Source organism: Pleurodeles waltl, chromosome 12 (assembly GCF_031143425.1).
Source record: "Pleurodeles waltl isolate 20211129_DDA chromosome 12, aPleWal1.hap1.20221129, whole genome shotgun sequence".
NCBI lineage: Eukaryota > Metazoa > Chordata > Amphibia > Caudata > Salamandridae > Pleurodeles > Pleurodeles waltl.
The window spans coordinates 62,049,039-62,064,973 of record NC_090451.1 but is presented as its reverse complement, the minus strand read 5'-3'; the positions used below and the strand labels follow the sequence as shown (position 1 = coordinate 62,064,973).

The following is a 15,935-nucleotide window of genomic DNA, read 5'->3' as shown; positions in this document are numbered from 1 at the left end:
GACACTGTCACGCAATGCGCAATCAAACACAATCAAATTAATGAAAAAATTATATCACAATTATACCTGCAAATAAGCACCTTCAACAATTGAATATATGACCCCCTTTCGCTTTACCACACTGCTGAAGTGAAATGGGAGAACAAATATCTGTTGGCACAAACACTTTTTTGCCCCAGCGCCACAGCCCTCTCCCACGTGCCACACAAAATGTTTCAACCATTAAAAGTAGGGAGAAACCCTTTAACTAACTGACCTGGGGTGAACACAAAATTTAAAAATATAGGGAGAAACCCCTTAACTAACTAACCTGGGGTGAAACCCCTAGCAGGTGAGAGCGCGCACAGAACAACCTCCTAACAACGGAGTTAGCCTCCGTGCGCTCACTCACCTCGCTTTCCTTTACTTGCCCACACGAGACTGACGAGGTCGCTCCCCTGCACCTGTAATTACGCGTCCGATTTGCTGCACCCGACACTACAAGGTCGCTCCCCTGCTATCCGATCCTCATGCACCCTCTGATTTCTTGACTACGCGAAGAACTCCGGTAATCCTGCTCCCCTTCTCGCAGGTCCGTCCTCAGGCGCCTCCCGGCGTGTGCTGGATTCGAACTCCCGATCAAGGATAGCCTGCTGCCTCCCAGACACTCGCCCTCGCCGCCGTGCTGCAACTCTTTACAAGCCAAAAATCGCCAATGGGTCTGCCTGTCCCTGGGCCGCCGCGCACGAAGTAAGAAGGCCAAGCCTTCTGGGGGGGGCGCTTTTATGCCCCCCCCACCAGTGCGCGGCGGCCCAAACCGGTCCAGCGCTGCCCCGACCACCGACGCTCTCCCAGCGTCGAACTTCCACCCGCGCGTCTCGCGAGACGCGCGAGCGGAAGCCCATGGCCAGCCTGCACACAACTAGTGCGAGGCTCGGCCCCAGCGTCCCCGATCCCTAAGGGGCCGCGCTCCCCCCATGTTGGGGGGGCGCTCTTCCATCATTCATGTTACTCCCGTCTGAATCTAGCGCCGTTCATTTAGGGTGACCACCTGGCATTGAGGCAAATTCTGGACAGGACTGTTAAAAATTCAGGACAAAGGGTCAAAATTCAGGACAAAAATTCAAGAACAAACGTCAGTTTTACAGACATGCGCAAGAGAGGCCATGCCTCACTGTGTTGTCAGTGCATTTATTTACTCTTTTTTTTAACATAGCACTATTTATTCACTGTGGACCTTTTGTGATTGCCTCCTGGTATGCTACATTCAGGTGTCACATTACGTCCTTGTTCAGTAGTAAATTAATGCCCTTCAGTACTGCGGCAAGGCCATCACCCCTACCCAAATCTACCCGATCTTTCCTGAAAAGAAAGTAACAGCAAAAATTTGATTATGTTTCTGAACGTTTTAAAACCCCTGGCAAACAGTTTGGGACACATTAAGGTAATTCACCTTATGCTAGTTTAAACAAATTGAACAAAAACACCTGGCTTACCCCAACCGCCCATGGACTTTCAACCTAATTTTTTTTTAAAGAGGCAGGGCAGAGGGTGTGGGCAGCAGTCTCACACCTAATGTCAGGATGAGAGGCACCCATAACTTGTCTGTAGTCTCACTGCACTAGAGTGTATGAATGGAACTCTACACTCTATGCTAATGCACTTTACTCTGTAACACTCAACTCTATGTCCCTGCACTCTACATCAGTACACTGTACATCACTCTACTCTACTCTGCACCCCTGCACTCTATGCCACGGCACTCTACACTACTTTACACCATCACACTCTATGCAACTCCACTATAACCTGCACCTCTCCACTCTAAGCCACCTCACTCTACTGTGAAATAATCTACTTTATGCCACTGCACTCTGTGCCACTGCATTCTACCCTGCACCTCTCCACTCTATGCAACTGCACTCTACTCTGAAACAATCTATTCTACGCCACTGTACTCTATACCACTCTGACCACTGCACTCTAGTTCAATGCACTCTACACCAGTGCAAGCTGACACTCTGCAACACTGCACTGGCCGCCACTATATTCTACACCACTCTGCTCTGTACTACTTCATTCTGCACCAATATACTCTATTCCACTGCATTCTATGCCGCTCTACTCTGCCCAATGCCACTATATGCAACTGCACTCTACACCAGTGCACTCTAAACAACTGCACTGTATGCCACTGCCCTTTACTCTGCACCACTGTACTCTATGCCACTGTTCTCTGTACCACTCTACACCACTGCACTGACACTCTTCTTTGCAACTCTGCACTCTACACTACTCTACGCCACTGCACTCTAGGCACTATACTCTACTCTACAATACTCCACTCCGCACCACTCTACACCACTGCACTCTGTGCCACGAGTCTACTCTGCACTCTATGACACTGCACCACTCTGCATTACTGCACTCTGCTACTCTATTGTATGGCACTCTACTCCACTGCACTCTATGTAACTCTACCCCATGCCGCTCTATGCCACTGCACTCTGCGCCAATGCACTCTAAACAACTGCACTGTACTCCACTGCCCTCTACTCTGTACCACTGTACTCTACGCCACTGCTCTCTGTGCCACTCTACTCCACTCTACATCACTGCACTGAAACTCTACTCTGCAGCGTTGCACTCTCCACCACTGTACTATACACCGATGTACTATGTACTACTGCATTCTATGCCACTGCACTCTATGCCACTCTACTCTGCATTACTCCACTCTACAGCACTTTGCACTACTCTGCACCACTCTACACTACTGCACTCCCTGCAACGTGAGTCTACTCTGCAATCTATGCCACTGCACCACTCTACGCTAGTGCTCTCTCTGCCACTCTAATGTATGCAACTCTAATCCACTGCACTCTATGCCACTCTACTCTGTCCCACGCCACTGCACTCTAAACCACTGCACTCTACGCTAACACACTCTAAACAACTGCACTGTACCCCGCTGCACTGTACTTTGCACCACTGGGCTTTACGCCACTGCTCCTATGCTACTCTACTCCACTCCACACCACTATGCCTCTAACTTTAAGCCATGCTGAACAGCAGCTACTCTGGTGTATAACATGGCTAATGGCTAAAACACATTAACAAAGCCGCTAACTCTTTTGTAGATGAGACCTATTGCTTTGCCAATGTTTGTTAGTACTATGAGGTACCGAAGTACCTGAAAGAACTGTAAAAAAATACAATTACATCATAATAAAGGCTGCTACAAAAAGCGCAAATGCATTTTGGTTAAATAAAAAAAAGTGCTTCTGAAATACAGATTTGAATAATATACAGTTTATACCTAATACTAAAAAAAATTATAACACTCCATTAAAAACACACACACTCCACAGCTCACCTTGGAACACCATTACAATACCTCTCTAAAAGTAATGTCTTTGCCATCAGAAAACTTAAAGTGACTCCTTTTAGTAAAGTCAATGCGGGTTTTCAAGCCCTTTTGTATTTGCAGATTTACCAGTTGTGCACATTTGCATGTCTTTAGGGAAGGAGACCCCCTGGCAAGAAGGTCTGATTCTTATCTCTCTGCCCCTCCCTCCCTCAGAGCACAGGAGACTCTCTGCCTTTGAAACCTGCAGGGGAAACTCTTCTGCCCATAATTTCGCCCTGCCTTCCCCTTGTCCTTTAGGTGAAGGGCTGAAATTACGGACAAATGTCGTCCGTTAAAGGTTTCATCACGGACAACGGACGGCAGGGCGAAATTACGGACAGTCCGTGAAATTTACGGACGGGTGGTCACCCTATTTGACCCTAAATGTCTTTTTCACTCCAGTTGCGTCTGTTGACATTGGTTCCTTCCACTCAAGCTGCGCTCACAAGACTCCACTTGTGTCCGTTTGTCTGTCCTCACATCACTGGACACTCTTGTCTTCACACCTCCGGTTACAACCACTTGACCCTCGCTGCATCGTCCGTCTGATGGTACCGAGTTCACTTGATTCCACGTGGACCGTCCCACCGCTGCTCTTATCTGAGGACAACATGCTGTTCCTAGCGCCTGGGTTGCAAGTTTAAAAGTTAGAGGTGCAGACTGGATGGTCGTCAGAGTCCGTGGAAGTCTCGGGACAGACTGGATGGGCCTCGGGGTCTGTGGCAGCCTGGGAAGGCCTGTGGCAGCCTCGGGACAGACTGGATGGGTTTAGGGTCCATGCAGCCTCGGGACAGACTGGATGGGCCTTGGGAGGCCTGTGGCAGCCTCGGGACAGACTGGATGGGCCTCGGGGTCTGTGGCAGCCTCGGGACAGACTGGGTGGGTTTAGGGTCCATGCAGCCTTGGGACAGACTGGATGGGCCTCGGGAGGCCTGTGGCAGCCTCGGGACAGACTGGATGGGCCTCGGGAGGCCTGTGGCAGCCTCTGGACCGACTGGATTGGTTTAGAGTTCATGCAGCCTTGGGACTGACTGGATGGGCCTCCGGGTCAGCGGCTGCCTCAGGTCAAACTGGATGGGCCCTGGCGTCTGTGGCATCCTCTGGAAACACTGGATCGGGGTCGGAGGCTGCCTCGTGGCAAACTGGATAGGCTTCGGGGTCGGTGGTGTCCTTGGGACAGAGTGCATCGGCCTCGGGGTTGGTGGCTGCCCCCGGGCCAGACTGGACCCCGGCGTCTGTGTATTTCAATTCTTTATTAAACTTTTATAAGTGAACAAAATAGTTATGAATTGTCCATTAAAAGCATAAATTCACAATAAAGAAATTCCAGTGTACAATTAAATAGTTAAATACTTTCCATAAATAAACATTGTTACTTATATTGTATCTGAGATTAATGACAAAGAAGCAATAAACAAATATCCATTAAGTCAAAATGATAAAGTAAGTTATTACAAAGTTATACCTATCTAAAACCTATCTTGAAAAGAAAATAATTATCAATGGTGTTGAAAATATAATGAGACCATGAGATCTTATTCATGAATCATTGAACATATAAAGATATAAACAGAGAGATATGAAGTTGTCAGTTGGTCAGGAATATATTCCATATTTTATCAAACTGTTGTAAATTATCATTCAGTTTATATAGCATTCTTTCAAACAGAGCAATATCAAACATATATCCTTTAACCACATTTGGGCAGATGGTAAAACATTAGGGGCCTGATTCTAACTTTGGAGGGCGGTGTTAAACCGTCCCAAAAGTGGCGGATATACCACCTACCGTATTACGAGTTCCATAGGATATAATGGACTCGTAATACGGTAGGTGGTATATCCGCCACTTTTGGGACGGTTTAACACCGTCCTCCAAAGTTAGAATCAGGCCCTAGATTTCCAAAAACGCAGTATATTAACTTTGGCTACACTAATTGCAGTAGAGAGCCATCTGAATAAGTGTGAAGAGAGCGTGCCTAGACCATGTGTATCGTAATAAAAATAAGCGGGGTGAGTGTGAGGAAATATTGGGAATCACTTTCCTTAAATATTGTGATATTTGTATCCAGAATGGTTGGAGTGCAGTACAATCCCATAGGATATGAACAATATCACAATTGGTCTGGTCACATCTCCAGCAATTGGAGTCATTACTAAATTTAGCAGAATAAAGTTTCGAAGGTGACCAGACCCCGGCATCTGTGGCATCCTCGGGACAGCCTGGATGGGCCCCGGGGTCCGTTGCACCCTCCGGATGCTTCTGCCGGGCCTGGCGGTACCGGGTCTGCTCTGGGAGGACCCCTCGCCGCCTCCACCAGTAAGTGAAGGGCCCCTTTGCTATCAAGCGTCGGTCTTCCCTGCCGGGGTGAAACTCCCGGTTGCGGTATGTGTTTCAGTCCGCACTCCGATTCTCGGAGCAGAAACAGCGGCAAACATGTCACCGGAGCCCGGCCCCTGGGAAGCGCTTTCCCGGCCTCGCCAAGCTCAGAGCGCGCTCCTTGGTGAAGTTAATGTCCTTCCAATGGCGCCGGCATGAGCCTGTTCCAGAAGTCTGCTGCGCAGACGTGTAATCCCGAAATCTGAGGGGAAACATTACTGCCTCAAGTGTAATACGAAGAAACATCGCGCCCTTTCGTCTTCCGTAACGTCTCTGTGAAGCAGAAGCCCGAAGCGCTTCCAACTTTTGCAAAAGCAAAAAGAAACCCAGGCACAGGGTGGCAAAGTGACCCGGAGTACCTAGTGCGTCTGGGGGGAAGCCAGGATTGCACCCGGGTGTTCCAGTTCCAGAGTGGGGACCTAACCTCAAGTCTGCACCTCTTCAAGGATATCTTGAGGTGCCATGTGACCTGGTGGAGTCAACCATACGTGTCTCAGACTCACACCAGTCCTAGAGGTCACAGGATGGGTCTGCGCCAGGGGCTGCCATCTCTTGGACATGTACACCTCAGATGCCAAGACAAGCCACCTCAACACTGCCAGCTCGCACAATGCGAGCATCTAAGCCAATTCGCTAGCACTGAATGTAGTTCGAATCTAAAGGTCTGAAGGCTATGGATTTGAAAATGCTTAATTACATTTAAAATTACTCATTCGAATTATTTTATTCAAATCTAGAATTTGCTTGATCTTTAAAAAAACTTCCCTCTCCCTAAATCTAATCTACATACATGTAATAAGTCTAACTTTGACTCCAAACAAACTCATTTTTCCCCTAAACCTACCCCCCCAACACGTTTCCCTTTTCCCGTCACGCCTTCCTTTTCATCAATTACTTCTTCCAGACATTTGGTGCACATTTTATATAGGTGGAACAAAAAGCTTCCTACCAGTCACTGATCAGAGTGCAGTCAGCCTGTTGTGGGCCCATGCGGGATGCTTGTAGGCTCGATGCAGGGCGTGTCTCCACTGAACCCCCAAAGCTAACCAGGAGGTGAGTCTCTATCCTGCTCTAGGTGTTCAGTGGTGGCAGAACTTCTCAAGGTGCAACAAAATGGCATTTTATCAAGCCAAGCCGGGTGCAACCATACCCATCTCCACCTCGCGTGAGGTCGAGAGATTCTTAGGCCTTCCATGGTGGGCAGAAAGAGACTGTCTGAGCACAGCTTCACCCCTTGTAAGACACTCCATCAATTTCTCCATTTCTCCAATGGATAAGTTCTGTCACAACGAACTGAGAGTGGTTTCCTCACCTGTAAGGCACTCCGCGGAGTCCCACCCCCAAAAAACCAGCAATGCAGGGCAGCGAAGATGCAAAACGGGCAGATTTTGGCCTTGTGCAGTTTGCACGATTCTCTCTTGCGAAACGAGATCCATAGAATTTTTCTCCAGAGAGAACTGGTCTCGAAAGAGACAGTTTGTGGCAAGATCACAAGGTGCCCCTTGTGTTTTTTTTAAACTCTTACGTGGTAGACGATAAAAAAAAACACACACAACATTTTACTGGTTTGTCTCTCAAATCACTTCTGCATACCTTGTACTAAAATAAAATATTTCTTCCAGGCTCTTTGGCCAGGTTGATGTGCTCTATGGATACACAGGCCCCTTGAATGTGTTCTCGGAGTACATGCTGGACATAATATTCCCCTTTTCCAGGTCTCCATGATTTTGAACCTACATCAGCTGAACACCAGGATTTTCCCTTGCAGATAGTTTTAAGAAAAGGTGCTAAACTTTTTTCCAAAATGTAATTGAACTCCTTAATTATGCATACTTGTATTAAATTACTTTGCCTTCTTATTCATGTTCTGTCCATTTGGGGAAACAGTAGCGTTTGGGGGGGATCCACATCCACAAGGGCCCTCACTCATTCCTTGAATCTCCTCTCCTTCCTAACTCACTCGCGGTCCCTTCTGTTCATCTGTCCTGTCCACGTCAGCTCTTTGTGGCAGTCTGAGAGGCTTATAATGTGCTATACAAGTGTGCAACATGAGACAGGTACGTATTGCGTGCCCTGATTTATATGGAACCAAAAACATCACACAAGGGCTTTAGGTTTTAAAAACGAGTATTTTACTGTCTAATTTCGAAAGCTGAGAGTAAAATGAGTTCTTCAGCAGCTGAAATTACCTTAAAACCAGTGGTGGGTCCTCCTCTAGGGCGAAGGAGTGTACCCCTCCCACCCCCCGCCAGCTGCAAACCTTTTACTACAAGACGATAATAAACTGTGTTTAGGGGCGGGGCACTGGGGATGACAGCCATGGAGGGGAGTGTGGAGAGCACTCCCCTCAGTGCTCATGTATTTTTGTGTGGTGCCGTGCTGGAGAAAGCAGGCACAGGCTCCCCGTCGGCCTAGGAGCGCCCTGGCTGGGTGATCCCAGCCAATCCTAACCCTGCTCCGAGCAGCGTCAGGATTGGCCGTGGGGCAGGCTGGGAGCCTGTGCCTCCCGTGAGGAAGAAGGAGCAATGGCACGGAGGTACTTTTTTAAAATGTATTTTTAATTTAATTAATATTCCACCACCACCAACCGCGCACCATCCGCCCTTTGCAATCCCGGCAAGCCGCAACTGCTTAAAACATCCTATTAGGTGTGTGTGTGTGTGTGTGTGTGTATATATACACACACACACATACTCTCCAAAACAAATCCAAATTAATCTGAAACTAATTGTAGAAACAAATTTAAGGATCCGAAGTAATGGGATAGCGAAATTAAACATCCAGAATAAAGAGCACACCTTCCTACAGCGTCAATGACAGCACTGCTTTGCAATCCTTCAAATATTACAATCCTATGGGCAATAATTCAGTAAACAGTGTGCCTCTTGCGTCTATTTGTAGAGTCTAAACAGTAACTATTCTGTGTTGCTCTTTCTCCATAGAGAAGATGGATTCCTTCAGCACCAAGAACCTGGCTATGCAGGCGCAGAAGAAGCTCCTCAGCAAGATGGCCTCAAAGTCTGTGGCAAGTGTCTTTATCGATGACACAAGCAGCGAGATCTTGGACGAGCTGTACCGCGTCACCAAAGAGTACACCCGCAACCGGAAAGAAGCACAAAAGATCATCAAGAATCTGATTAAGGTCATTATGAAGCTTGCCGTGCTCTACCGAAACGGTCAGTTCAATGGTGATGAGCATCTGATCATGCAGCGTTTCCGCAAGAAGGTCCACACATTGGCTATGACAGCGGTCAGCTTCTACCAAATAGACTTCACCTTCGACCGAAGGGTCATGTCCAACATTCTGAACGAGTGCCGAGACATGCTGCATCAAGCCGTCAACCGGCACCTGACAGCCAAGTCTCACTCCAGAATTAATCATGTCTTCAACCACTTTGCGGACTATGAGTTCTTGTCAGCACTCTATGGGCCATCGGAACCCTATCGAACCCACCTCAAGAAGATCTGTGAGGGAATCAACAAGATGCTGGATGAGGGAAACATCTGATAGGCCACTGAGAGAATGTTTGTGTCTTTGCCTCATCTCCGTCCTCACTAGCCAAACTCTTTCCGTACCGGTGCTAAACATCGTCCTCATCATCTTCTGAGGACTACCAGGTATGCAGGATAACATCCTATGATTCTCGTCTACTTTTAACCTCAATTTCAGATATTCTGGCTAAACAAAGTCTAGAGACTCAACGCAAAGGATGTACGTAAGACTATGGACTTCTTGGTTTTTATACTCTCAATCACTTGTTTGCCACAATCTCAAGGAAAACCTGTGCACCTGTTTTTTCTTTATTATAGACCATACTTGTTAGTCTGACAAGCACTTTTGTTAATTTGAGACCAAACACTTACTGAGCAAGCTTCACCTTTGGCATGGAGAAAGTGCAATCTTCAGATGTTGGCGTTTCAGAAGTAGCCCTCACGCCAACCTTCTTGGAGTCCTACAACAGCTCTTCTTAGCACTTGTCGTGGTCAGGGTTTATGTTCCAGTTGCCAAGCTTCCAAGTGATGCGCGTTAATCCAGGAAGAATATTTTTACTGTTTCTTATGAGACTTCCGCAGCTAAGAAGCATATGCAGTCGCACGGATAATAGATATAACATCTATTTTTCAATTGTCGATGACTGAGGTATGGCTAGCTGAGACTGAGACAGGAAGGCAAGGAGCAAGCCCAATGAGGAGGGACAACTCCGTAGCAGAAAGTTGCAAGCCGGGAGATGGGACTTCTTGCACCGCTTGTAGAACTATCTCCTATGTACTATCTGAAGTATGAACAACCACTTTGATGTGAGTTTCCAAAAAATTGTCCTATGCCGAAGAACTACCTGAAGCACTGTTCCACCTCCATGTGTAAAGTTGCTCCTCAAGGCTGCGTGGTAAGGTTGAACATAGAAAGTCACATGTAATCGGACCAATGGTGCCTTCAGTGCCTTGAGACCCGCCCCCAGGGTGATAAGTAGCGCTTTATAAATGCTGATTGATTGATGGTGATCCTGAACTCTTTGGGGATCTCGCGTTTGGATAACGCGAAGCATTGGGATCGACCTGACCTGTTTACGTGGTGAATTAACGAAGAACCTTCACTCTTCCCACAACACTTGTACATTCCTCAAGAAGTTTTATTCCAGAGGCCTTTATGACACGATGGGTTTTCCATTTTATTTTGAAAAGGACAAACATTTAAGAAGCAGTTAACCAAATGTGCACTTTGATAAACCTCAAGTCCAAAACGTGTGTTTTCTTGGTAGCTCTGTTAAGTTGATGACTGTTTTTTGATTTTTATGCGTCTTCTTGTTGGCTGTCATTTCATATTTCTAGGATGTTGTTACGGTGTACCCAGAGGCGTGTCTGCACTGCTGAACTAGCTGACATACAACCATTTCACCTAAGTCTTTATATGCTCAAGTAATTAAAGAGTGGACTCTTGGCAATCTCTAACTTCTTTTATTGTGGAAACTGTGATATTTAGCCAAACATGTTTTCTCTCCACGACAGCTGGTGCGTCCCTTGACTCCAAGCCGTTGAGTCAACCGAGTGGTAATGTTCATGCGTAAGAGCGTTTGATAATGGAGCACAATCCTGACATTGCTGCTTCTAGGCACTTTTGTGAATAGGAACCCCCCCTCTTTACACCACTCCGTAGAAAGTGTTGTCGAACAAAAGCCAGCAAGCTTGCTTCCATGCCCACCTCAGCACCTTGAGAGCTTGTACGGCTCCAGCCGTAACCCAACTCTAGACTTGGGGTCCCACCAGGATTAAACACGCAACTTTCCTCTCAACTGGTGAAGGCTACTAAAAGGATAAGCTACAGTCCAGACAGCCATTCCTTTGGGTTGTCCCCCATTTCTAAGCACAGATGGACCTTGTAAATGTAATATTGAGGAAACTGTAATGGCAGATCCCTGTCTTGGGATGATGACTAAATGGGCGGAGTCAGAACAGAGGGTCCAGTCGTACCTCTCTCTTCCTCTGGACGCTCAAAGCCTTTACATCCCCCATCCAATACCTGACCTTTTCAGCCTCCAGCAGGAAGTGACTGGCATCTCAGGGATCCAATCACTGGGCACCACTGGGAGACTGGTCCTCTGCTAGAAACTGAAGATATTTCAGAGGGGCGTTTTCTACATCCCATTGCTAATTTGTCCAGAAAGCTTGAGCATGTGTGGGTTAAGTAGCTGCTGTTTACATTAAGAGGACATCTTTGGTTGAAGGCACTCCACCTTTCTGTGTTTTTTTCTTACATATAACAGAATATTTGTGTAGAAACAACATCTAAATGTTGGCCACGTATGGACTGTGGCGGCATACCAGATTATCACAGTCATAATATTTGTATAGATAACTTAAACTATACCATACGGAAAGCTAACACATGGTGGAAGAGAGATCCGCGTCATCAACAAATTGGCAATAGCTCATTGGTCTTGAGAAGCAATAAACGAAAATCAACAACCTTTAGCAAACTCATTAGAGCAGGGCCTGGTAAACGTATGTGATGCTTACATTTAAAAAAAATCATTACAAGAATGTGCCACAAAAAGTATAAAGCACGCTTCTACCTAAAAGTGGTGATTATCTGATTGCAATAAACATTTTAATAAAAAAAAATGAAGTATTACATAATTTTAAAAGTAAAGTGCAGGTGATCCGAAACAGGAAGGTTAACTTAAAACCGGTATAAAAATCCTTTTTCGTTTTAATGTACATAACAAAAATACAATTGTAATAGGTAGAAAGAAAATGTTTTATTAGCTTCGAATATTTGTAACCTGAAGACCTAGCTTAAACACACAACGAAGAGTGAAAAGAATAAAAAAAAGGAGAGAGAGCGAATCAAAATATGGTAGAAGTAAATTATTGGCCCTCCATTCCTGACAATAAAGCACACATATCTGGGCAGATGTGGGCTTGTGTTTAGGAAACACGCTATCACCCACGGTGCAAGAGAGCCAATGGGTGATGAGGGCTTAACCATTGCTCCAGGGTGTATGCTGTGGTGTTTGGAAGCAAAATGTGAATGACAGATGAACAGATTAAAGAAGATGTCTGATGCAGAGCGCCTGTGTATGTATAGATATATGAATCCTTTTTTTTCTTTCATGTTTGAGTAAATGTGACTGGCAAAACAGCTAAGGCTGCCTCTGTCTGTGCCAGACATTAACATGTGAAGAGGTAGGTAAAACTGCAGTACATGGAACATACACACAATGTGTGCCACAATCCAAACACAAACTGAATCTCTCTTGTAAAGCAATAATACAATAAAATGCAGGGGGCACAACTCAGTAGCTCGTTCATGAGGTGTATCAAGGAACATAAAGAAATCGGGCTTCTGCACCATTACCTGAAAATCTGGGGGCAAATGTACTTTTAATTCAATGCCACGCAGCACAGTAAGCGAAGTGCTGTGTTGCGTGAAACAAACGGAGCAGGACAGCGCCATATCTACAAAAATAGGGCATTGCTGCTCTCTTCCCTAGCACTGGCCACAATCAGGCTACCTAGCGCCACACACACACGCCTTTGTTCTAATGTGGATGTGTGAGTCTAGCATGGGTTTTGTACTGAAGCACAGAACAGATAGCACCTTATACAGTGCTTTAACTGGACATACAGTCATTCAGGTACTCCCTCTTTAGAGTACCTGTTTGCTCCTGAGATGTGCAGGTTCTTTCCAATTAAATGTATTGCAGCAGTGCTAAGAAGCTCTCCCATTAAATATATTGCAACAGTGCTGAGAAGTGCTGGCACTCTCCCATTAAATGTATTTCTGCAGTGCTGAGAAGTGCAGGTACTCTTCCATTAAATGTACTGCAGCAGTGCTGACAAGTGCAGGTACTCATCCACTAAATGTACTGCTGCAGTGCTGAGAAGTGCAGGTACTCAGTAGAGTACCTGTTTGCTTCTGAGAAATGATGGGACTCTACCATTAAATGTATTTCTGCAGTGCTGATAAGTGCCGGTACTCTCCCATTAAATGTATTTCTGCAGTGCTGAGAAGTGCAGGTACTCTTCCATTAAATGTACTGCAGCAGTGCTGACAAGTGCCAGTACTCTCCCATTAAGGCCCATATTTATACTTTTTGACGCTAAACTGCGCTAACGCAGTTTAGCGTCAAAAAATTTAGCGCCGTCTAACGCCATTCTGAAGCGCCATGCGGGCGCCGTATTTATGGAATGGCGTTAGCCGGCGCTAGCAGACCGGCGCTGCCTGGTGTGCGTGGAAAAAAACCACGTAGACCAGGCAGCGCCGGCGTAGGGGGAAAATGGCGTTAGGGCGTCTTAAAATGGGGCAAGTCAGGTTGAGGCAAAAAAATCGCCTCAACCCGATTTGCGCCATTATTTTCGACGCCCAGACGCCATTTAAATGACTCCTGTCTTAGTAAAGACAGGAGTCATGCCCCCTTGCCCAATGGCCATGCCCAGGGGACTTATGTCCCCTGGGCATGGTCATTGGGCATAGTGGCATGTAGGGGGGCACAAATAAGGCCCCCCTATGCCACCCAAAAAAATTTAAAAAATATAAAAAATTATACTTACCTGAATGTCCCTGGGGTGGGTCCCTCCATCCTTGGGTGTCCTCCTGGGGTGGGCAGGGGGGGTCCCTGGGGGCAGGGGAGGGCACCTGTGGGCTCATTTTGAGCCCACAGGCCCCTTAACGCCTACCCTGACCCAGGCGTTAAATAGTGGCGCAAATGCGGGGTTTTTTGACCCGCCACCTCCCGGGCGTGATTTTTGCCCGGGAGTATAAATACGACGCATTTGCGTCGCCGTCATTTTTTTAGACGGGAACGCCTTCCTTGCATCTCATTAACGCAAGGAAGGCGTTCACGCAAAAAAATGACGCTATTTGCCCATACTTTGGCGCTAGACGCGTCTAACGCCAAAGTATAAATATGGCGTTAGTTTTGCGTGGAATTTGCGTCGAAAAAAACGACGCTAATTCGGCGCAAACGGAGTATAAATACGGGCCTAAATGTATTGCAGCAGTGCTGACAAGTGCAGGTACTCATCCACTAAATGTACTGCTGCAGTGCTGGGAAGTGCAGGTACTCACTAGAGTACCTGTTTGCTTCTGAGAAATGATGGGACTCTACCATTAAATGTATTTCTGCAGTGCTGATAAGTGCCGGTACTCTCCCATTAAATGTATTTCTGCAGTGCTGAGAAGTGCCGGTACTCGCCCATTAAATGTATTGCAGCAGTGCTGAGAAGTGCAGGTACTCTCCCAGTGAATGTATTGCTGCAGTGCTGTGAAGTGCAGGTACTTTCCCCTTAAATGTATTGTAGCACTGCTGAGAAGTGCAGGTACTCTCCCACTAAATGTATTGCCACAGTGCTGAGAAATGCCAATCCTCTCTCATAACATGTACTGCAGCAGTGCTGGGAAGTGCAGGTACTCACTATTTAGAGTACCTGTTTGCTTCTAAGAAGTGCTGGTACTCTCCCATTAAATGTACAGTAGCAGTGCTGAGAAGTGCCGCTACTCTCCCATTAAATGTATTGCTACAGTAATGAGAAGTGCAGGTACTCGCCCATTAAATGTATTGCAGCAGTGCTGAGAAGTGCAGGTACTCTCCCAGTGAATGTATTGCTGCAGTGCCGTGAAGTGCAGGTACTTTCCCCTTAAATGTATTGTAGCACTGCTGAGAAGTGCAGGTACTCTCCCACTAAATGTATTGCCACAGTGCTGAGAAATGCCAATCCTCTCTCATAACATGTACTGCAGCAGTGCTGGGAAGTGCAGGTACTCACTATTTAGAGTACCTGTTTGCTTCTAAGAAGTGCCGGTACTCTCCCATTAAATGTACAGTAGCAGTGTTGAGAAGTGCCGCTACTCTCCCATTAAATGTATTGCTACAGTGCTGAGAAGTGCAGGTACTCTCCCATTAAATGTATTGTAGCAGTGCTGAGAAGTGCCGGTACTATCCCATTAAATGTACTGCAGCAGTGCTGAGAAGTGCAGGTACTCTCCCATTAAACGTATTGCAGCAGTGCTTGGAAGTGCCAGTACTCTCCCATTAAATGTATTGCTGCAGTGCTGAGAAGTGCAGGTACTCACTATTTAGAGTACCTGTTTGCTTCTGAGAACTGCTGGTACTCTCCCATTAAATGTATTGTAGCAGTGCTGAGTAATGCCGGTACTGTTCCATTAAACGTACCGCAGCAGTGCTAAGAAGTGCAGGTACTCTCCCATTAAACGTATTGCAACAGTGCCGGTATTCTCCCATTAAATGTATTGCTGCAGTGCTGAGATGTGCCGGTACTCTCCCATTAAATGTATTGCTGCAGTGCTGAGAAGTGCCGGTACTCTCCCATTAAATGTATTGCTGTAGTGCTGAGAAGTGCAGGTACTCTCCCATTAAATGTACTGCAACAGTGCTGAGAAGTGCAGGTACTCTCCCATTAAATGTATTACAGCAGTGCTGAGAAATGCTGGTACTCTCCCATAGAAGTGCAGGTACTCTCCCATTAAATGTATTGCTGTAGTGCTGAGAAGTGCAGGTACTCTCCCATTAAATATATTGCAACAGTGCTGAGAAGTGCAGGTACTCTCCCAATTAATGTATCACAGCACAAATGTATCACATCAGTGCTGAGAAGTGCAGGTAACTCTTCCATTAAATGTATTACAGCACAAATGTATGACAGCAG

General features: G+C 46.4%; 1 protein-coding gene across 1 annotated transcript in view; it reads left to right on the top strand.

The window, feature by feature from the left end:
• TNFAIP8L1 (TNF alpha induced protein 8 like 1) overlaps positions 1 to 10,718 on the top strand; it is a 57,331-nt gene extending 46,613 nt beyond the window's left edge. The window contains exon 2 of the mRNA XM_069217034.1: positions 8,711 to 10,718. Coding sequence (XP_069073135.1) covers positions 8,711 to 9,276 — 566 coding nt within the window. The 3' untranslated portion in view covers positions 9,277 to 10,718. The remainder of the gene's footprint in view (positions 1 to 8,710) is intronic.
• Positions 10,719 to 15,935: the final 5,217 nt, after the last annotated feature.